Raw genomic sequence first — 23,828 nt, 5'->3', positions numbered from 1 at the left:
ATTTTACAGATTTAAAACTTTAAGTTGAAAGCTCCATTCATATGTTTCTCAGTCTTATTTTTCTTACAGGAAATTCTTTCAAGAATATTAATGTCCTCTGTGTTTAGTTTTGGTACTATCATCTGTGGTGGGCATTATCCCTATTCACTAATATTCAGATCTCTTCTGGTTCAGGAACCCTTACTTTTTAAAGAAAAGTATGACCAGATGATTCGCTTTGGTCAATGAAACGAGGGCAAAAGTGATGAACATCATTCGTGAGGGGAAGTTATTTCCTTGTTGCAGCTCATATCTCTTTGGTCGGTTCTTTTATTGGCTTCACAATGGAAAGGAAAGTATCGATACAGAAATGTATCAAAACATTCTGAAATGTGAAACCAACACATGAAATACAGCTGCCCTCAAGAGTCACCAAGATCCATAGCTGACCTTGGTGAATGAAAAATAAACTGTTCAGCCACTAAGATGCTGGGGTTAATTTTTACCACAGCATAACCAGGCCTGTACCAATCAATACATATCCTTCAAGTTTTTAAATACTGTATAGAATTAATTTCTAGTTTACAACAATAGTTTTTCTTTCCATCTTTCAAAAGTTACTCATAATAGTGTTTAAAATTTTTCATTTCTTTTTGCCTTACCTCTTTTTATTCCTTATTGTTTTAATATATTGCGAAAGAGTTTTGGCATATCAGTTTTTTACTTTTACAAATTTTTTGTTGTTTTCTTGTGACCTAGAGATGACTACCTTTCCTAAAGATATCTGTAGACATTTGAATGTATTTGGCACTCATTCATAAGGTTGAAAGGTCAATAAGTTTTTAGTAAACCAAGCTAATGAATAATTTGATCTTTATATGTTAACATTTATTTTCTGTCTACTGTTAAAGGCTAAGCAAAATGTCTTAATGTGCCCTATTATAGTTTTGCTTTTTGTTAGTTTCTTCTGAGTATTTCCAGAAGTTCTTATAGTTCATCATAACTCACTTGGCAACTAAATGTTTATTATTAGAAATGTATCTTTAATTTGAATTGTATCATTCAATATAAAATATTCCTCTCATTCTTCTATTTAATAAACGGAAAGACATCTCATGTTGTGGACTGGAAGACTCAATAATATTAAAATGTCCATGTTACTCAAACCTATCTACATATGCAGTGAATCCCCATCAAAATCCCAATGGCATTTTTTTGGAGGGGGGGCAGAAATAGAAAATAAAAATCCTAAAAGAAAAACAAAGCTAGAGGCTCTTACTTCCTAATTTCAAAACTTATTATAAAGCAATAATAGTGAAGACTATGTGGTACTAGTTTAAAGACAGACATATAGACCAATGGAATGGAATAGAGAGTCCAGAAATAAAGCACTGAATATATGGTCAAAGGATTTTCAAGAAGGGTGCAAAGATGCACATGGCAAATGGACAGTTTTTTTAACAAATGGCATTGGGAAAACTAGGTATCTACATGCAAAAGAATGAAGTTGGACCCTTACCTTACTTAAGTCATATAGAGAACTTTACTCAAAATTGATTAAAGACCTAAATGTAAGATATAAAACTCCTAGAAGAAAACATACGGGAAAATCTTAAGGATATTGGATTTGGCAATGACTTCTTGGCTATGACACCAAAAGTTCAGGCAACAAAAGTAAAAATAGGTAAATAATAGTATATTAAACTTTAAAACTTCTGTGCCTCAAAGGAAACAATCAACATCAACCTAAAAAAATGACATAAGGTATTTGCAAATCATATACCTGATAAGGATTTAATACATAGAATAAATAAAGAACTCCTACAATTCAACAACAAAAGACAATTTGATTTTTAAATGGGCGAAGGACTTGAATATATAATTCTCCAAATAAGATACACAAATGGCCAACATGCATATGAAAAGATGCTCAACATCACTAATCATAAGAGAAATGCAAATCAAAACCATAATGAGATATCTCCTCACACCCATAAAGAAGACCATATCAAAATATCAGAAAGTAACAAGTGTTAGTGATGGTAAGGAGAAATTAGCACCCCTGAGCACTATTAGTGAGAAAATATAATGGTGTGGCCATTATGGAAAACAGTATGGCAGTTTCTAAAAAAATTAAACAGTATTATCATATGTTCCAGTGATCTGGCATCTGGATACGTACCTAAAAAATTCAAAGTAAGATCTCAAAGAGATATTTACACATTCATGTTCCTTGCAGCATTATTCACAGAAGCCAAGAGGTGGAAGAGACCCAAATGTCCATTCCCAGGTGACTGGATAGAGAAAATGTGTTATAAACATACATGAAGTATTATGCAACCTTAAAAAAGAAGGAAATCTGGCACCTGCTACAACATGGATGAAATTTAAGAACATCATGCTAAGCAAATAAGCCAGTTACAAAAGGAAAAATAAAGTATGATTCCACTCATATGAAATTATATAAAGTAGTCAAGATCATAGAAACACACAGTTTGCCAAGGACTGGGGGAAAGGAAAAGAAAAATTAGTGTTTAATGGGTATACAGTTTCAGTTTTCAACATGCAAATTTTTTAGGTATCTATTGCACAATAATGTGAATATACTTAACACCATTAAACTATACATTTAAAAATGGCTAAGATGGTCAATTTATTGTTATGTGTTTTTTGCTACAATAAAATAATGAACAAAATGTAGATTCAACCCTAGATCTGACTCTAAACCATGTACTTACTAAATCTAATTTACTAAGAAACACAATAAACTCTATACTCTTTCATTAAAAAGCAACTAGACAAATGGATAATTTCACACTGGTGGGCTATTTCATGAAAGGGCACTAGGGGAACTTCTTAGCAAGCTCCCCCTGAGCTTCACCAAAACCAGTCAAACCTTATACCTGCCACTTGGTAACAACACAACAATGCATATTTTGTTAAATAAATTAGTTGATAACGTCTTTAAGTGTATTCTTATATCTTTGAAATCTCAAAGAATACATCCTCTACGAGAAAAGAAAGTGGTTAAAAAGTAATCCTGTAAAAAGAAAAAAGAAAAAAGAAAAGGAAAAGGAAAAGGAAAGGGGAGGGGAGGGGAGGGGAGGGGAGGGGAGGGGAGGGGAGGGGAGGGGAGGGGAGGGGAGGGGAGGGGAGGGGAGGGGAGGGGAGGGGAGGGGAGGGGAGGAAAGGAAGAAAACAAAAGAAAAGAGAAAAGAAAAGAAAAAGCCCACAAAGTTTTTAAGATAGCTGTTTCAATTAAAGGCTACCAGATTTGATGAAAAGGGTCTGAGTTTGATATATATAGATAATGTGCTATAGAATTGTACACTTGAAACCTATGTAATTTTATTAACCAATGTCACCGCAATAAATTTAATTTTTAAAAATCCAAAAATTTCTGCAGGCTCCTAAACAAATAAATATTATTGGTTTAAGCCACTAAATTGTGGAGAGGTTTGCTATGCAGTAATAGATAAGTTACACTTATCTTAAAGTCTACTTCATCTGATATTAATTTAGCTAAACAAGTATTTTAGAACTTTTGTTTTTATGGTATATTTTTACCGTCTTTGACTTTTATTATGTACCATGTTTTAGATATGTCAGTTGTAAGCAGAACGTGTGTGTATGTTGCATAATAATCTTTGTCTTGCTTTCAATTAAACTTTATCTTTGGTTTTTAATTGCAGAATTTAGCCTTTCTACATCTAATAAAATTACTTATACCAGGGGTGCCAAAAAAATGTATACACATTTTAAGAGCTATTATCTATGTATTACTTTTTGAAGTAAAATTGTCTTACGGTAGCAATTTGTAGTATGATGTTTCCTCAAAAGATGGTGTTAATCAAATGAATGCTAGCATCACCATGCGACAGACAGGACAGTCAAAGAAAATGGCGGAAGCATGATTGTTGTTCAAGGAGCACAAGATCAGTTTGAAGTGGTATTTGAAATTCGAGAACATTGCGGAAGTACAAAACAGAGTATGCAACAGAACCTCCAACACGCCTAACTATTGCATGTATTCATGATAAGTTTGAGATGCATGGTACTGTGTGAAGAAATTGAAACGGCATGCACAGCAATACAAGTGGACACTTTGGTCAACGTTGCTCAAGCAGTAGTTCACCATAATCAGAAGTGTCTGGACACTGATGGTAACCACTTTGTGCACCTCTTGTAATTGCAGAAGTCAAACGCAACTTGTATTCATCTTTTGTTATTGGTATATATTGAGTATTACAATTTGAATACAGGTTTCCTTTCTTCAAATGTGTATACATTTTTTGGCACCCTTTGTATATATTTGAGTTGAAATCTTTTACCTTACCCTTAGCTTTTAAATTTGTTTCATATTTGTGAAGCAAATGCTTAATGTATAATGTTTTTTCCCTTTATTGCTTTTTTTTTTATTTATTATGCTTAAGAATCTGCTTTTCTATTTCTAATTGCTTTGTTATTTTACAGGAATGTGACTTTACAGTGTTTGTGGCTTTGTATTGGGTCAGCTTAGCTATAATAAAATAACTCTCCAACTCTTTAATAAGCCATGCACTTTAATTTTTGTCACCTCTACCAACATTTAGCTTCACTTCCCTGCCTCATATTTACCTCTTTGGGAATAAATGGGCTCTCTTATGGGAAAAATATTTTGTTTTATAACCTATATCTTAAAATATTAATATTAAAAGGTTTTGTGGATCTAAATTTATTACTTTTTATTTTGCTAACTCTTGCTCACTGTGTCAAATTTTCTTATGGATTTTGAGCTCATATATGGCTGATGTTAATCTGTAGGAATCCTGCTTGAAGTTGTATTCCTCCAGATAGAAATACCACTTCCATCAGGTGCCCTTAAATCTTACCAATGTGGGACGAATGGAGCTTTACAGCTTAGAATCTCCTAACCACCTTTGTTGTATAAATTCAAAACGTAAACCCATACAAGATCTGAATTATAGTCATGAATCCTCAGGATGAGAATTTTGTTCATGTATTTTTCTATCATTTCATTTACTTAGAACAGAGAACAAAACACATATCTTGTTTTCTTCCAGTGCTTGAAAAAAGTAACATGTGTGTTTTATAGAATACCCTTCCAATTAGGCTGAGGCAGTGAAATATTATGACTGTTGTGAGATTGAGGATTTGGGAAAATTATAATCTATAGATTTACTGAGGATATACTTCTTTTGAGAAAAGGAAAAATGACAAGCTTTAGAAAATGAAAACATGCTTCACTTTACAAACGCAATTAGGGATCCTGTATGCAAAACAAATGAATTAACAAAAACTTGGTTTATTTACAATTTTAAGAATGTATTAATAACTTTTAAATCAAAATAAACATTTATCAAAATGTTTTAATTTTTTATTACATCATTGAAATCAAGTTAAAGATAAATGTTAAATCATTTAAAAATAATAATGTGTAAAAGAGGACCTACCAGATCTTTATCCACAACAACATACATTTCAAGGTATCGAGGGACTAACTTGAAAAATTCAGCTCTCTGAAAAAATACACAACATGAGTACTGAGGAATTTCTAAAAATTTACCTTCTATTGAACTTATATTCAGAGATAAACTAAGAGACATGTTGCTACTAATTATATAACAAGGCTATTTTCAAATACAAAATTTAGGTACCATTCAGAAAATTTCAGTCCAAAAGTGCCTGTAATTAAAAAAACTTTTCAGTTTTTGTCCTGATGTCCTAAATTATTTGTTTATGAGATCCCAAGCTATACAAAATCCAGGTATCTTTTGATTTTAGCAATAGCTGAAATTGGAATTATTAAGTTTATAACATAAAGCTTTTATTTCCTTAGCCTTTTAATAATTTTCATAGTAATCTTCATGTGAGCAGATTTTCTGCTATGAATTATTAGGAAACTACATTTGGCAAACAATATAGTTTAGAAAAGTATTACTAAAGTTTATGATCAATGGCATTTACTAGACCCAGGGATGTTATTTATGGGATTACAGGTGTTTATGAGGAAAAATTAATCACTTTGCTTTGCATGTACCTATGTAAGCCACTGATATTATTCATTTCTGAACTCTCATGAAACACAGGTTTAACTTCTAAATCCATATCACATAATATTTTAATCTAAATTATCAGGAATAATTTACACTAATTATCCAAATGCCCATATGTGAAAATTAGTGTTTTGGTTTCTTCAACCCTATGTTCATATATCTGTTTCCAAAATTAATTACCTAAGTTTTTACTAAACTTTCATCTAATAACAAACATAACAAAGAACTAAATTCTATTTTTAAAGTCATGCAGGGCCCTACAGGAAAAGTAAAATAATTTTAAGATTTGCAAGTCACCAAATATTACTCTGAAAGTATTTTTCATTTCATAAGGTACACTGGACTTCCGGAAAAATGGCGGTGTGAGGTGAGCCTCTGTAAAGCTCCCCTGGAATTTACAACGAATCGAACAACAAAAACTCCACAAAGGACTCCCTGCACAGCACACAGGCAACACTAAGAGGCCCACTACCGACTGAAATCACCTACAGGTGGGAGATTCGCGCGAGTGGAGGGAGGAGGAGGAAAGGGAGAAGTGCGCGGAGACGGAGACGCGCGGGCGGAGGACGCAGACCTAGCTCAGTGCGCCGAGCTCGCTGCTTCCCGGAACTACCGCAGCTGTGGGAGAGGGAAGAACTCGGACTGCTAGGGCTCCGCCAGGGCTCCACAGGGCTGAGGGGACAGCATATAACACGGCTGAACCCAACGCTCACGGCAGAGACCTCGGAGAAAAGACTGAGGGAAGAAGGCTGAAAACGATGGTTTAAGCCCGCACTGCCGAGCAGAGAACGGAGCCTTAGGCACTGAGACTAGCCGCCCCCTCCCTCCCCTCCCAGAGCTCGCCCCGCCCCCACCTGCCAGGTGCTAAAAGCGAAACAGTAGCAGTGTCAGATCAAAACAACAGAAAATTTGCTGTTTTGAGAACTGTGGACTGCAAACACAATTTCACAGCCCAACTAGTTCCAGCAAAGGGGAGAGAGCTGTGGAAGCAGGACGGGCTGTGGTGGTGGTTGCCGCCATTGCTCTGGGCCACCTCTCACAACTCACCCCGCCTCTGACCCCACCTATCTGGGCGGATCCCTGCAGGAGTAAACAGAACTGCTGAAACCTACGGGCTCTGAATCAGGAGCTGGAAGAGCTTTGGAACATCAAAAGCTCTCCGCATACCCACCGGGACACTGTGCCCTGTAACCTAGACGAACTATTAACAGAGGAGAAGCCCGTCTCCCAGGGAATCCCCCCATTGTGTGAGAAGTTGGAATAGTGCAGAGAAAACATAGCAGTACCGTGTGGGAGAAGGAAAATAAGTTGCAGCTGGAGAAATAATAAAACATTCTACCAACAAGTACTGGCAAACAAAAGAAAGACCGCTTTCTATCAACCTGTTGCAGAAGCCACTCCTGTAGATGTCTAGGAAGAGAAATAGTAAACCAGTAATCGCCATGAATAACCAAGGCAACAAGATAACTCAGAAAGAAAGTGAAAAATCTCCAGAGAAGGCACTTAAAGATACAGAAATATGTGACTTAAATGACAGAGAATTCAAGATTGCAGTTCTGAAAAAACTCAACGAGATACAAGAAAACACAGATAGGCAGTTAAAGGAACTCAGAAACTCAATCAAAGAACAGCATGAGCATTTTACGAAAGAGATTGAAATCTTAAAAAAGAACCAAATAGAATTTCTGGAGATTAAGAACTCAATAGAAGAAATTAAGAATGAAATAACCAGCTTAGGTAGTAGAGTTGACCAGATGGAGGAAAGAGTCAGTGACATCGAAGATAGAAACCTGGAAATGACACAGAGAGAAGAAGAAAGAGACTTGAGACTTAAAAGAAATGAAAGAACTCTACAAGAACTTTCTGACTCCATCAGAAAGAGCAATATAAGAATAATGGGCATACCAGAAGGAGAAGAAAGAGAGAAGGGAACAGAGAATATATTCAAACAAATTGTCGATGAGAACTTCCCAAATTTGTGGACAGAACTGGACCCTCGAATCCAAGAAGCAAATAGAACACCTAGTTACCTCAATCCCAACAGACCTTCTCCAAGGCACATTGTATTGAAGCTGTCTAAAATCAACGACAAAGAATCCTCAAGGCAGCCAGGCAAAAGAAGACGGTAACTTACAAAGGAAAGCCCATTAGATTATCATCAGATTTTTCAGCAGAAACTCTACAAGCCAGGAGGGAGTGGAACCAAATATTCAAACTATTGAAAGAGAGAAATCATGAGCCAAGAATAATATATCCAGCAAAGATATCCTTTAGATATGAAGGAGGAATAAAGACCTTTCCAGACATACAGAAGCTGAGGGAATTTTCTAATACACGACCTGCACTACAAGAAATACTAAAGGAGGCTATTCGACCACCATCAACAGGGACAATTTGTGGCAACCAAAACTCAAAAAGGGGGAGAGTAAAGGCCTGAACCGGAATATGGGAATGGAGAGAGTAAGCGTGCTGAAGATAATGGAATACTCTAAATATCAAACTTTCTTTTACATAAACTTAAGGGTAACCACTCAAAAAAAATCCAGAACTGAAATATATACTGAAATAAGAGAAGAAACAGAGGGAAACATCATAGAATACCACCACACAGAAATAATAGACAACAACAAAAAGGCAAAGAAACAATGGAGACACAGCCTTACCAGAAAACTAAAGATAGAATGACAGGAAATCCTCACATATCAATAATCACCCTAAATGTAAATGGACTGAACTCACCAATAAAAAGGCACAGAGTAGCAGATTGGATCAAAAAACTAAACCCAACCATATGCTGTCTCCAAGAGACACATCTCAGCTACAAGGACAAGCACAGACTCAAAGTGAAAGGGTGGAAATTGACACTCCAAGCAAATGGTACCCAGAGAAAATCAGGTGTAGCCATAATGATATCAGATGAAACAGACTTCAAGGTGAAAAAGATAACAAGAGACCAAGATGGACATTTCATAATGGTAAAGGGGACTGTACAACAAGAAGACATAACAGTCATCAATATTTATGCCCCCAATCAGGGAGCACCGAAATACACCAAGCAACTACTAACAGAACTAAAGGGAGAAATTGACCAAAACACAATTATACTAGGGGACTTAAATACATCGTTGACAGCTATGGATAGATCATCCAAACAGAAAATAAATAACGAAACAGTAGCCCTAAATGACACATTAGATGAAATGGACATAATTGACATTTATAGAGCACTTCATCCTAAAACATCAGACTATACATTCTTTTCTGGTGTACACGGAACATTCTCAAGGATAGACCATATATTGGGACATAAAATCAGTCTCAACAAATTTAAGAAGATTGAAATCATACCATGCATATTCTCTGATCACAAGGCTTTGAAATTGGATATCAACTGTAAAAAGAAAGTGGGAAAAAACACAAATACATGGAGATTAAACAACATACTTTTAAAGAAGGACTGGGTCAAAGAAGAAATTAGAGGAGAGATCAAAAGATACATAGAAACAAATGACAATGAAAATACATCCTACCAAAATTTCTGGGATGCAGCGAAAGCAGTTTTAAGAGGGAAATTTATCTCATTACAGGCCTATCTCAAGAAACAAGAAAACTCCCAAATAAATAACCTCATGTTACACCTTAAAGAACTAGAAAAAGAAGAACAAGTAAAACCCAAGGTCAGCAGAAGAAAGGAAATAATAAAAATTAAAGCAGAAATAAATGAAATAGAGAACAAAAAGACAATAGAAAAAATTAATGTGACAAAGAGCTGGTTCTTTGAAAAGATTAACAAAATTGACAAACCCTTGGCTAGACTTACTAAGATAAAAAGAGAGAAGACACTGATTAACAAAATCAGAAACGTAAAAGGGGAAGTTATCACGGACACCACAGAAATACAAAGGATCATCCAAGAATACTATGAAGGACTATATGCCACCAAATTCAACAACCTAGAAGAAATGGACAAGTTCTTAGAAACATATAGCCTTCCAAGGCTGAACCATGAAGAACTGGAAAATCTAAACAGACGGATCACCAGTAACGAAATTGAATCAGTCATCCAAAACCTTCCCAAAAGCAAAAGTCCGGGACCAGATGGCTTCACTAGTGAATTCTACCAAACCTTCAAAGAGGATCTAATACCAATTCTGCACAAACTCTTCCAAAAAATTGAAGAAGAGACAGTACTCCCTAACTCATTTTATGAGGCCAACATTACCCTGATACCAAAACCTGGCAAGGACAGCACAAAAAAAGAAAACTACAGACCAATATCTCTAATGAATACCGATGCAAAAATCCTAAATAAAATTCTAGCAAATCGAATACAACAATGCATTAAAAAGATTATTCATCACGACCAAGTGGGGTTCATCCCCGGGGCACAAGGATGGTTCAACATCCGCAAATCCATCAATGTGATACATCACATAAACAAAATAAAGGACAAAAATCATATGATTATATCAATTGATGCAGAAAAAGCATTTGACAAGATACAACATCCATTTATGATTAAAACACTTAATAAAATGGGTATAGAAGGAAAATACCTTAACATAATAAAGGCCATATATGACAAGCCCTCTGCTAATCTCATAATTAATGGAGAAAAGCTGAAGCCCTTTGCTCTACGTTCAGGAACACGACAGGGATGTCCCCTAGCACGTCTGCTTTTCAACATAGTGTTGGAAGTCCTTGCCAGAGCAATCAGGCAAGAGAAAGAAATAAAAGGCATCCAAATTGGGAATGAAGAAGTTAAATTATCACTCTTTGCAGATGACATGATGCTATATATAGAAAACCCTAAAGACTCCACCAAAAAGCTACTAGAAACAATCAACGAATACAGTAAAGTTGCCGGCTACAAAATCAACGCACAAAAGTCCATTGCCTTCCTATATACTAACAATGAAATCTCAGAAAAAGAAATACAAAAAACAATTCCTTTTGCAATTGCAGCAAAAAGAATAAAATACCTAGGAATAAACTTAACCAAGGATGTGAAAGACCTATATGCTGAAAACTATAAGACATTTTTGAAAGAAATTGAAGAAGACACAAAGAAATGGAAAGACATTCCATGCTCATGGATTGGAAGAATCAACATAGTTAAAATGGCCATATTACCCAAAGCAATATACAGATTCAATGCAATCCCCATCAAAATCCAAATGGCATATTTTAAAGAAATAGAACAAAAAATCATCAGATTTGTTTGGAACCACAAAAGACCCCAAATAGCCAAAGCAATCTTAAGAAAAAAGAACTATAATGGAGGTATCACACTTCCTGACTTTGGCCTGTACTACAGGGCCACAATAATCAAAACAGCATGGTATTGGCAGAAAAACAGACACATAGACCAATGGAATAGAATTGAGAACCCAGAAATAAAACCACATAAATATGGACAGATAATTTTTGACAAAGAAGCTAAAAACATACAATGGAGCAAAGACAGCCTCTTCAATAAATGGTGCTGGGAGAATTGGATAGCCACGTGCAAAAGAATGAAACTGGACTGCTATTTGTCACCATGTACCAAAGTCAATTCAAAATGGATCAAAGACTTAAGCATAAGATCTGACACAATAAACTGTATAGAAGAAAACATAGGTACTAAACTTATGGACCTTGGGTTCAAAGAGCATTTTATGAACTTGACTCCAAAGGCAATGGAGGTAAAAGCTAAAATAAACGAATGGGACTATATGAAACTTAAAAGCTTCTGCACAGCAAAAGAAACCATTGACAAAATAAAGAGGCCACCAACTGAATGGGAGAAGATTTTTGCTAACAGTGCCTCCGATAAGGGGCTAGTATCCAGAATATACAAGGAACTCATGCAACTCAACAACAAAAAAACAAACAACCCAATTGAAAAATGGGCAGAGGACTTGAAGAGACATTTCTCCAAAGAGGACATACAAATGGCAAATAAACATATGAAAAAATGCTCAACATCACTAATCATCAGAGAAATGCAAATCAAAACCACAATGAGATATCACCTCACCCCAGTCAGAATGGCTATCATCAACAAGACAAATAGTAACAAGTGTTGGAGAGACTGTGGAGAAAAAGGAACCCTCATACACTGTTGGTGGGAATGCAGACTGGTGCAGCCGTTATGGAAGGCAGTGTGGAGGTTCCTCAAAGAATTACGAATAGAATTGCCGTATGACCCAGCAATCCCTCTCCTGGGTATCTACCCAAAAAATCTGAAAACATTTAGAGATAAAGACACGTGTGCTCCAATGTTCATTGCAGCTTTGTTTACGGTGGCCAAGACATGGAAACAACCAAAATGTCCTTCGATAGATGAATGGATAAAGAAGTTGTGGTACATATACACAATGGAATACTATTCGGCAGTGAGAAAAGATGATATAGGAACATTTGTGACAACATGGATGGATCTTGAGAGAGTAATGCTGAGCGAAACAAGTCAGACAGAAAAAGCAGAGAACCATGTGATTTCACTGATATGTGGTATATAAACCAAAAACAACAAAAGAACAAGACAAACAAATGAGAAACAGAAACTCATAGACACGGACAATAGTTTAGTGGTTGCCAGAGGGTAAGGGGGGTGGGGGCGGTGGGGGGGGAGGTGAGGGTAAGGGGGATCGAATATATGGTGATGGAAGAACTGACTCTGGGTGATGAACATACAATGGGATTTATAGATGATGTAATACAGAATTGTACACCTGAAATCTATGTAATTTTACTAACAATTGTCACCCCAATAAATTTAATTAAAAAATAAATAAATAAATAAATAAATAAATAAATAAATAAATACTCAAAAAAAAAAAGGTACACTGAATAAGTTAAAATTTAAAAGTCAACACTTACTTCTGAACTTTTTCTAACTTGATACTCTGAATTAGTATGGCTATCCGTGCCATTGTCTCCTAAGAGAGGAATGTTAATGTTATAATTTTTTTCTTCATAAATCATGTGCACGAATCCTGATTCAGGCTCCATTGGTTCAATTCCATATGAGATGTTTTTAAACTGCAATGTTCCCCTGAATGTTGAAATAATCAAAACAAGTCTAAAATGATTCTACCAAAACTATAAATCTAATATTCTACTGAGAAATTTTGGTCAGATTTTTTTACATTTACAGTCACCTTAGTTTTTCTACTTCATCTTTTTCTTTTTTTTTTTTTTTTTTTTTTTTTGAGGTGTTAACCAGAGCTGGACCAGCAATGTCACAGGATATGCATTGCTTTAAATTACAAATATTCTAAGAAAAATATTTTTATTATCTTAAAGAAAGCATATTAGTGGCATGGATCCATGTGTTTAAACAGGTTAAGATCCCTTCCTAGGATACAGATTTTCAAAGCCAGTCTGTAGGACCTATAGGTACTCTCTTACTTAGTCTTAGGTCCTTTTCTTATTTTTTGAGACACCTAACTCTACCCTGACACTTAATATCCTAAATCATTTGTTTATGAGGGCCAAATTGAAGACACTACCTGCCTAAAAATGACTGGGAGCAGAGCCAAAGTGTCTATCAGATTGAGGCCTTCTACAATTGTCACCCATTCTAGAAAATTAAACAATCAATGAAAACATAAAAAAACAATTGGGAAAACTAAAGCAGTATGAAGAGACCAATCAACAACCCCTACACTCAAGATTGCTCAAAGCCTCAAGCAGCAGATCCTGTCAGAATCAACAAGTAGCCTAACATGTGGAATAGATGCTGCCAGAGTGACCAACTTTATTTTATCAGTAATTCTGGCTTTCTCTTTAGCAAATTGAAATAACCAAGGTGACTGTACAACCAGAAAAGATATATGGAGGATCAACTAATACACTAGCAAGATCTACTAATGGCAAATGGAATATCTTTAAATTAGCTACAACCTTAGTCCTGAACATGTGCTGAGTGACACAAGAGAACTTGGAAAACCTGTAATATATCCATGATAACTGCAATTCATCTGAAAAAAAATACACACACAAACAAAAAAAATGGATAACTTATTTTTAAAATGGACATCACAGATACGACATTTATATTTATTATATTAGCACATTAGTAGTACTTTAATAGGAATGGCAACTACCTAATGAAGCTGTGCCAGGTAGAAATGAGAACTAGGCCAGATTATTCAATTTTAGTGAATGTGTAAAATAATATGCTGGTAACTTCAGAATATTCATATTTTTAAAAGTCCAGAATAAGAAATCTGTAAGAAAAAAACTTAAGTCTTACCTGATCTAACAGAGGCTTAGCATGCTGGGTGTCATCTTTATCATAAGAATAAACAACAGAAACTGAAGATAAAAAGGATCTAGGGAGAAATCACAAAAACGTGCTCAAGTTATGAAATAGAAAATATAGAAAAAAATTATTCTTCATAATACTGGGGAATTTAAAGTAGTGCCAATTATCTTGGCATATCCCATTTTCCAAATACTTTTCTGTCATTTATAATAAATCAGGTGCTGAGGGAGGCATTTTAACTATAGTGACATATAATACCAAACTTCATGCTAATGAACAACCCAAATTGCTAGAAATATCAAATAGTGAAAAAACATAGGTCCCAGTTTCTAGCACAGAACTTTCAAATCTTTGTCTTTATTGTTCATTGATTCTAGATTTTAAATCTGAATCTCAAAGTTAAAATGTAGAGTTAGAACACAATTTAGAAAGATTTCTTGGCATTGCTAGAAACTCATATTCACTAAGCTTAGCTAAGTACCAACTTCTTCTCAATAAGCTTGATCAGAATTTTCTTTCATTCTTTCAGTAACTATTCAAAAACTTGACACCACTCCTGTGCATCATCCCAAAACCTCCATGTCACCTCACTATCAGATAACCCATACCCATCCTCACTCTTTATCTTTATTTCCAGAATATGACTACTTCTTTTGTTCAAAGCAAAACCTTACACTTGTACTATAAAATCCCACTTGGTGCCATACATTGAATATATATAATTTTTTGGTCCTATAATTTCAAACTCTTCCTCTCTACTGTATTCTTATCCTAATACTATTTTAAAGGTTTATTATCAAGTCATTACTGTCCTAAATAACTCTCCCTTGACCCTATGTCCTACTCTAGCTATTCCCTATATATTTTCAATTTGCAACAGATCTTTATCAAAAGAATAGTCTATACACAGTTTCTCCACTTTGCCAATCCTCATTCACCATGAAACTGCTCTGGGAAAGGCTCATAAATATGAGAATGTCAAATCTAAAAGAAAATTTAAAAATTATCATTGCACTGGATTTCCAGAATCATTTTGAAAACTGTGACCACTCACTCTAATCACTCATCACTCTTATGTTTCTCTTCCTACCTCCCTAACACTTCTAGAATGATCTTCCATGTTTTCTTGTTGTTGTTCTATCTATCCCAGAAATATTGGTCTTTACCAGGATTCTGTCTTTAGTCACTAGTCTATTTGTAAGCATTGTGTAAGCTCTCATTTTTAAAAACTTACAGCCAAATTATTGATTATGCTAAATCTATATCACTATTACCAATTCCTCCTCACAAATTCACATTCAATTATTGGGGAGGGAAATCCCACTTGGATATATTATAGGTAATACAAATTAAACTTACCCTTTCCTCATAAAAATATCTCCTTTGTTCATATTCCTCATTTAATTACACTATAACTTAAGCAAAAACTAAATTACCCAAGATTCCTAAATGTTTCCCAATCACTCCACCAAATTTGTCTTCAAGATCTATTAAATTTTTTCTTTCCAGGACTATGACAAATACCAAATGTTCAAGACACCAATCACCACTCACCTAAACTACTATATAATCATATAATTAGACTTCCTATCTCTAAATTTGCCCCCTAAGAAACAGCCTACAAGACTCAATGAGCCTATATAAGTACGTTCTTAGAAACATTTTTGGCTTCCAATATCCTTAACATGGCATAATAGATCGTCTACAACTTGGATCCTGCCTGTCTTTCTCTTTCACTTCTATCCTCCAGAAAATATGTTCTTTAGTAATTCACATTGACTTTTTACACACCACAGAATCCACTGTTTCACACCTCTATGTTTTGCACATGATTTCCTCTAAACAGAATGTCCCCCTAAGTTACCCCACTTCTTTACAGAGCTAACTGGGTATCTTCCCTCAAGATACAAGCCATCTCTTACGTCTTTCCAAAAAGCCTTCCCTGATTTTCAAAGAATACTTTGTACACATTTATCATAATACCATATTATAATAAAATTCTACATTTCTCTATTATTATGTCTGAATACATCATCCTTCATTATATATTCTTAACTGTGGACCATATTTTATTGTCTTTTTTATACCTAGGACTTTACCCAATAACTGATATACAATAGGGATTAAATGTATATGTGTATCAAATATACATTTGGATTAAAATCATCCTATTCATAACTATTTTTAAAAATCAAGAAACCAAAGACTTAAAATTTGAAAGGATTAAATAATTACTTACTGCTTTTTGAGATGGACAAAATATGGTTTTCCTTCTATTGTAATGATATAAGCCACCTGTAACATGAGAATTCAAGATATTTTCAGTAACACTTGTAAATATTATAATATGTTAAATAATGTTTCCTCTAAGTTATACTTTTACAATATTGACAGATTAATAATAATATATAACAATTATATATGTTTCTCTTCCCATGTGGATATTTGAAGCTTCAGGATTCCAAACTGAGAACTAAATGGTAGAGTCCCCACATGCCTGCTAGTCACCATTACTCATACTTCTGAGGGAGAAGCTTACCTGATGGTTGTTATCTTTGGGTTTAGATGCACACCTCCAATTCACAATGCTGAAGACAAATACCAAAGATGCCCACCTCACTTGGAAAAACTTGTTGTTTACTCACTCCCAGCCCTCCTGGAAAGTAAATTTCCCTGCTAAATGGAAGAGAAACTCCTAAAGGATGGAACTACAAGAAATGCCCTATACCTCTAGTAATATAACGCAGCAACTACCATTGTACTTTGCTTATACAGCTAAGCAATAAAATTCCTCTGGAATGTAAGAGAAAATAGAAGGAGAGCAGAAACATGTATAGAGAATCCTCTAGGAGATAATAGAAAAAATGAGTCATTAAACTATTGGTAAATTTTTTGTTGTTGTCGAAAAGCTACTTTTCCTTGTTCTTTCTCTGTTTTTTTAATTAAAGTTTATTGGGGTGATGTTTGTAAAGTTACGTAGGTTCCAGGTGCACAATTCTGCAATACATCATCTATATATCACATTGTGTTAAATTTTCAAAAATTGTTTTAGCAGAAGAAATACCCATTTAAAACTTTTCAGTTCCTTAATTTTGTATTATAGTAGAACAAGATCCTCTACAGCAGATTAATGTTTTAAGAAGAGTCATCTGACTGGCACTCTGGAAAGAAGTATAAATGGAATCTGGAGAGGACCTTGAAAATTGTGCCTTCTAAAAATCCCTTGTTATTAAACAAATATGATGAAAAATAAAGAGGAACATGATAGCACTAATAAATTTTTAAATCTCCATATCTTACAAAGCAAAAACAAACAAGAAATCTAGAATGTAATTAACAAGAAATGTACAAAACTGACAGGAGGAAAAAAAAATTCCAAAATGTCATTGTCCGAACCGTCTACAATTTTTCATACACAACATCCAACTGTTGGAGTTGAATTATGTCCCCCTTCCTCCTTTTTTGTAAGTTTCTAATCCCAGGGTCTCAGGATGTAATCTTACTCAGATTGGGTCTTTACAGAGATAATGAAGTTAAAATGAGGTCATTAGGCTGGGTGATCCAGGATGGCAGAGTACATAAACACTGTGCGTGCTTCCTTCAGTGAACACATTAAAATTACAACTAAATTATAGAATAATCAACCTGGAGAACCATCTGAGGTCTAGCTGAACAGTTTTATAACTAGGGTTAAAGAAGAAGATACATTGAGGTTGGTAGGAGGGGTGAAGACAAGAAAGAGGTTGGGCACGCACCTCCATGTGAAGGTTGAGAATCAGTAGAAATAGCTCAGCCACAGAGGTTCCCCCCAGAGGAGCTAGGGACCCCAGTCCCACACCAGCCTCCCAAGCCCGGGGTACTGGTACTGGGAACAGGAGCCCCCACAACATCTGGTTATGAGAAGCAGTGGTGATTCCCACCATGCAGGGAAGACAGAAGGCTGCGGGAAACCCAGACATCCTCTTACATGACTCATGCAGAGACTCTCTCACTCCCAGGCACTCACTCTGGGCTTTGGAGGAGGAATGGAGACTTGGGGGGAGTGGGCATTGGAGATATACAGGAGTACAGATTGAGGTATGTGGCATTAGGATGAGGGATGGAGGACAGTCACCATTTTCTCTGTGTGGGGTCCTGCTCCTGCGTATCTGGCAGGCCAGTGCCATCTTTCCTGTGTTGAGCCTCCCCCACCATGGCCAAATCTGAATCTGTTTGGCCTGGTGAGCTCTTCAGGGACCCCACCACACCCAACTCCCCCAATACCAAAGGCACTTTCTCATGAGCAGCCAGCCCTACCTACATTGCACTCTTTCTTGGAAAGCTATAAAAGCCCATGTGCACCAGGCAGGCAAAAACTGGCCTCAGTATGCTCTGAGACTTTTGCTGAGTAGGTCCAGGCTCAGGACTGGCACCAAACTGGAGTTTACATTAACATGGTGACCACAACTCTTCCCACTCTAGTGACATCCTGACGTCCTGCCTCACCTAACTCACATACCACATGAGGCTTTATCAGTGGCTGGGTCTTAATGGAGTCAGCAGGTGGCAGCAGGCCTTGGAGTATCCTGGCTTTTTGCAGAGCTACCCCAGGACTGGTACCATTGGCAGCCATCCTTGATTTGCAGTTTGGCCTCACCCATGTGCCTCCAACCAACTGTGGATTACTTTGTAGCTCCTACCAGGTAGACCCTGGCATGCCACAGGCAGTGGGTGACATGGACCAGCATGGGAGACCCTACCAAAAGGCCCCAAAACCAACATACTTGGAGGTTGGCTTCAAACAACAGCAGAGCACCTCCCAATTAGCCCCATAAGTGGCATACACAAAGGGTGGTCTCAACAGGCACCTAGCCCACTTGGGCAAATCCCACTCAGTGGGGTAACCCCCACACACACAGCAACCCATAAGCTGTAGATGTGGCCAGACCCCACAGCCAATCAGCCTGAAGGCCAATCCCATCCATTAACATGTCAACAGCAATCAAGGCTCAATTATAACAGGAGGGCACACAAAACCCACACAAGGAACACTCCTGGAGCACCCGGAGCAGATGACCAGGGAGACTGTGTCAGGGCCCCACAGGGCACCTACTACATAAGGCAACCTGGCTAAGATTGGGAGACATGGAAGATCTACCTAATACATAGAAAGAAATACACAGAGGCAGCCAAAATGAGGAAACAAAGAAATACATCCCAAATGAAAGAACAGGAGAAAACTCCAGAAAAAGTACTAAATGAAATGGAGGCAAGCAACCTACCAGATAGAGTTCAAAACAATAGTTATAAAGATGCTCAAGGAATGTAATGAGAACTTTACAGAAAGATAGCAAGCATTAAAAAAGACATAGAAACCATAAAAAAGAACCAGTCTGAAGTGAACAGCACAATAACTAAAATGAAGAATGCATTAGAAGGAATCACCAGCTAACTAGAACAAGCACAGGATCGAATCAGCAATTTGGAATACAAAGTAGCAGAAAACACCGAGGTGCTCAAAGTGGTTACCATTAGTGTCCAGACACTTCTGATTACGGTAAACTACTGCTTGAGCAACATTGACCAAAATGTCCACTTGTATACATTTTTTGGCACTCCAGCATAAGTCTTGAAGCAGAGAGTCTCAAACAAGATGAGCCCAGAGAGGGCCACACCAAGACACATTATAATTAAAATGGCAAAAGTTAAAGACAAAAACATAATCCTAAAAGCAGCAAGAGAAAAGCAACTAGTAACTTATACGGGAGCCCACATAAAATTGTCAGCTGAGGTCTCCACAGAATCTTTGCAGGCCAGAAAGGATTAGCACAAAATATTCAACGTGATAAAAATCAAGATTGTACAACCAGGCATACTCTACCTAGCAAGGCTACCATTTAAAAATCAAAAGACAGATAAAGGGCTTCTCAGACAAGAAAAAGCTAAAGCAATTCATTACCACCAAATTAGTATTACAAGAAATGTTAGAAGAACTTCTTTAAGACCAATTTTTAAAAAATCAAAACTATGAATAATAAAATTGCAATAACTACATACCTATCAACAATTACTTTTAATGTAAATGAAGTAAATACTCAGATCAAAAGACATAGGAAAGCTGAGTGGATAAGAAAACAAAGACCTTACATATGCTGCCTACAAGAGACTCCCTTCAGTCTGAACGACACACACCAACTGAAAATAGAGGATGGAAAGAGATATTTCATGAAAATTGAAATGTTAAATAAATACATACATACATACATACATACATACATACATAAAATCTGAAGTAGCAATACTTATACCAGACAAAATCGTCTTTAAAACAAAGGCTATAACAAGAGACAAAGAATAACCCAGTAATCCCACTTCCAGGTATTTATCTGAAAAAAACCCAAAGCGCTACTTTGAAGAGATGTGTACATCCATATGTCCATTGCAGCATTGTTTACAGTGGACAAAATGTGGAGGCAGCCTGGGTGTCTGTCAACAAATGAATGGATAAAGAGGAATGTATATGCACACACACACACACACACACACACAGAGGTCTGACAAATAAGTTCATGAACTTGTTGCAATGATGTTGCTAACTTTGTTGATATCAGAGGGATTATTCATTATGAATTTGTACCAAATGGACAAACAGTTAACCAAGTTCACTATTTGAAGTGCTGAAAAGTCTGCGTGAAAAAGTTAGACGACCTGAACTTCTTGCCAACAGTTCATGGCTCTTACATCACGACAATGCACCAGCTCACATAACACTGTCTGTGAGGGAGTTTTTAGCCAGTAAACAAATCACTGTATTGGAACACCCTCCCTACTCAGCTGATCTGGCCCCCAATGATTTCTTTCTTTACTTGAAGATAAAGGAAATATTAAAAGAAAAACATTTTGATGACATTCAGGACATCAAGGGTAATACAATGACAGCTCTGATGGCCATTCCAGAAAAAGAGTTCCAAAATTGCTTTGAAGGGTGGACTAGGCACTGGTGTCAGGCATAGATTCCCAAGGGAATTACTTCAAAGGTGACTGTAGTGATATTCAGCAATGAGGTATGCAGCACTTTTTCTTGGATGAGTTCACAAACTTAATTGTCAGTCCTTTATGAATACAAGTCACATTTGACTTCTGCAATATATACAAAGGTCTGACAATGTGCATAAATAAAACCTGTTTACTAAAAAAAAATAAAGAGTATCTGGTGACATGAGGTTACCTTTAGAGAACTGGGAGTGATGGGGGAGGGAGAAATCTGATACAAACAGTGTATCCTTATGTGAAACAGAGAGGGAAAGTTTTTTAAAACCACTAAAGAAAAAAAAAACAAGTTTGAGAACTTCAATTATGACTAGCACTAGATTATTCTATATTAGAAAGAACCATGTGAGAAACAGATTTTTCTGGCGAATCAGAGAAGGAATGTACACTAATATCTAGTCTCCAATTGTGAAGTCTATGTGCTAACTACCAGATCAACTTTAAGCACCTCATTGACTAACTGAAAGATGAGGCAAGTATAGTGGTCCCCCCTTATCCACTGGGGCTATATTCTAAGAACCCCAGTGGATGCCTGAAAGCATGGATAATACAAAACACTGCATATATACTGTTATTTCTTATCCACACATACCTATGATGAAGTTTAATTGATAAATTAGGCACAGTAAGTGATTAACAAAAACTAATAATAAAATAGAACAAGTATAACAATATACTATAACAAAAATTATGTGACTGGGATCTCTCTCTCAAAATATCTTATTGTACTGTATTCATCCTTCTTTTTGTGATGATGATACAATGACTACATAATGAGAAGAAGTGAGGTGGATACACTGGAAAAAGGAATGATTCATTCCATCAGAGAGAGATGGACTGTGCAAGATTTCACCTTGCTATTCAGAATAGTGCAAAATTTAAAACTTATGATTGTTTATTTCTGCAATTTTTTTTTGGACCACAGTTAACTGGGGTTAACTGAAATTGCAGAAAGCAAAGCCGTTGGTAAGGGGGTCCTATTCTACTGTAACTCGGGGATAGTAAGGCCAGAAAACTCAATAATCGAGATAAATACTATTTCACTGCAATATTTTAAAAAATGAAAATTAATGCAAAAAATTCATAATGAACAAAATGTCGAAAATTAAAGAAAGACAAGACCTGACCCTGACTCACCAATGTTGGTCTTCACATTAAAGGCAACTTATCACAATTTAAGATATAAAAATATTATTTCCCAATTACATTATTTTGTGTATCTCTTTCTGTGTTATAAGATGAGATCTTTTCAGGAACTGTGGTCTGCAGAAATGTTTTATGAGGATCTAAAATAAAAATAAACAAAGTTATTTTGGTACCTGTAATCTTACATTACCCATTCTAAATCCAATTCAATTCTGCATTTGTCTCTCTACATTATCATCTTTCGTTGTTGTTGTTTTTTTTTTGTATGATCTATGCATCTACTCTTCCTTTCCACTGTCTTTCTTGTCATTCTTATCTACAAATTTCTTAACTCCTGCCAAGATCTCAAATTTTTATTTTCTATTGCTCTATATCTCTCCACACACACACATACACACACACACACACACACACACACACACACACCCCCCCTAGCTAGACAGTTTGACTAAGTAACATTGAGTAACAAATTAGTGTTACTGCGTTGTAAAAGAAGTGTGGAAATGAGAAAACACAAGTACATCAAGAAAGAGGGATCATTTCCAGGGAAAAGACACTACTGAACACAAGGGTGATCTGCAATTTTCGGTGGAGCAGATTGAGGACAACAGTCAGCCAATTAGGAAATCATAGATAAATAGCTTCTTTATGGCAATGCAAGAATTTCTAGAATAGCAGAATTTTGAATGTGGAAAAGCCCACATATTTCATTTTTGTCCATTTTACAAACAAGGAAATCATTCCAGAGACATGAAAAGATTCTGTCTGGAGGCTGCCTGTCTTCTTGGTCACAGACTCAAGGACAAGCAAAGGACAAGGAAAAAATCGGTGAGGAGAGCAAGTGGCCAGTGTAAGGTCTGGGCCTGCACCTGTACCAAAAAGTACAGCCCCCTATGCGAACCAAGTCCCCTCAGGAGCCTGGATTAGGAGGGGGAAAGTATCTGAACTTACTGTGGCCTGCATGCGGACCATCAAGTCCCGTGAGAAGGACTAAAAGAAGGAACATGGCTCCGCTGTCTTGGAGCCCAGCTGGCTGAATAACAGCAGTTGAGACGTTGGGGCGAGTAAAGGCGCAGCTCGCGCAGGGCCACTGAGCGCGGGAAACGCTCAAAACTGGACGCAGAGGGCGGGAGGCAGCGGAGCGGGAAACAGCTTCTGCGAGAAGGAAAAAGCACAGCGAAGGCTCTCTGCTGCCTCAGGTAAGGTGGTATAGGTAAGGGTGCAGTTGGAGGGCAGGTGAGGGCTGATAAGGAGATTGTCAATCTTCACACACATTCAGTTTATTGTTAAGGAAGGAAAGGCTGCGGAATTTTCAATTCTCAGATCGGGGGGTGCTTGGTAAGGCTTTTGTTTGTAGCTTT

General features: G+C 36.5%; 1 protein-coding gene across 1 annotated transcript in view; it reads right to left on the bottom strand.

Annotated features, from left to right (window-relative positions):
- Positions 1-13,069, bottom strand: part of LOC109452814 (disintegrin and metalloproteinase domain-containing protein 5-like) — an 87,709-nt gene extending 74,640 nt beyond the window's left edge. Inside the window, exons 1-2 of the mRNA XM_088793567.1 lie at positions 12,903-13,069; positions 5,433-5,498 (exon numbers count right to left, since the gene is read on the bottom strand). Of these exons, the coding sequence (XP_088649693.1) occupies positions 5,433-5,498; positions 12,903-13,034 (198 nt within the window). The 5' untranslated portion in view covers positions 13,035-13,069. The remainder of the gene's footprint in view (positions 1-5,432; positions 5,499-12,902) is intronic.
- Between the last annotated feature and the right edge of the window lie 10,759 nt (positions 13,070-23,828).

This window comes from Rhinolophus sinicus, chromosome 16 (assembly GCF_057876585.1).
Source record: "Rhinolophus sinicus isolate RSI-liver-muscle chromosome 16, RSI-T2T, whole genome shotgun sequence".
NCBI lineage: Eukaryota > Metazoa > Chordata > Mammalia > Chiroptera > Rhinolophidae > Rhinolophus > Rhinolophus sinicus.
This window is presented reverse-complemented; position numbering and strand designations above follow the sequence as displayed.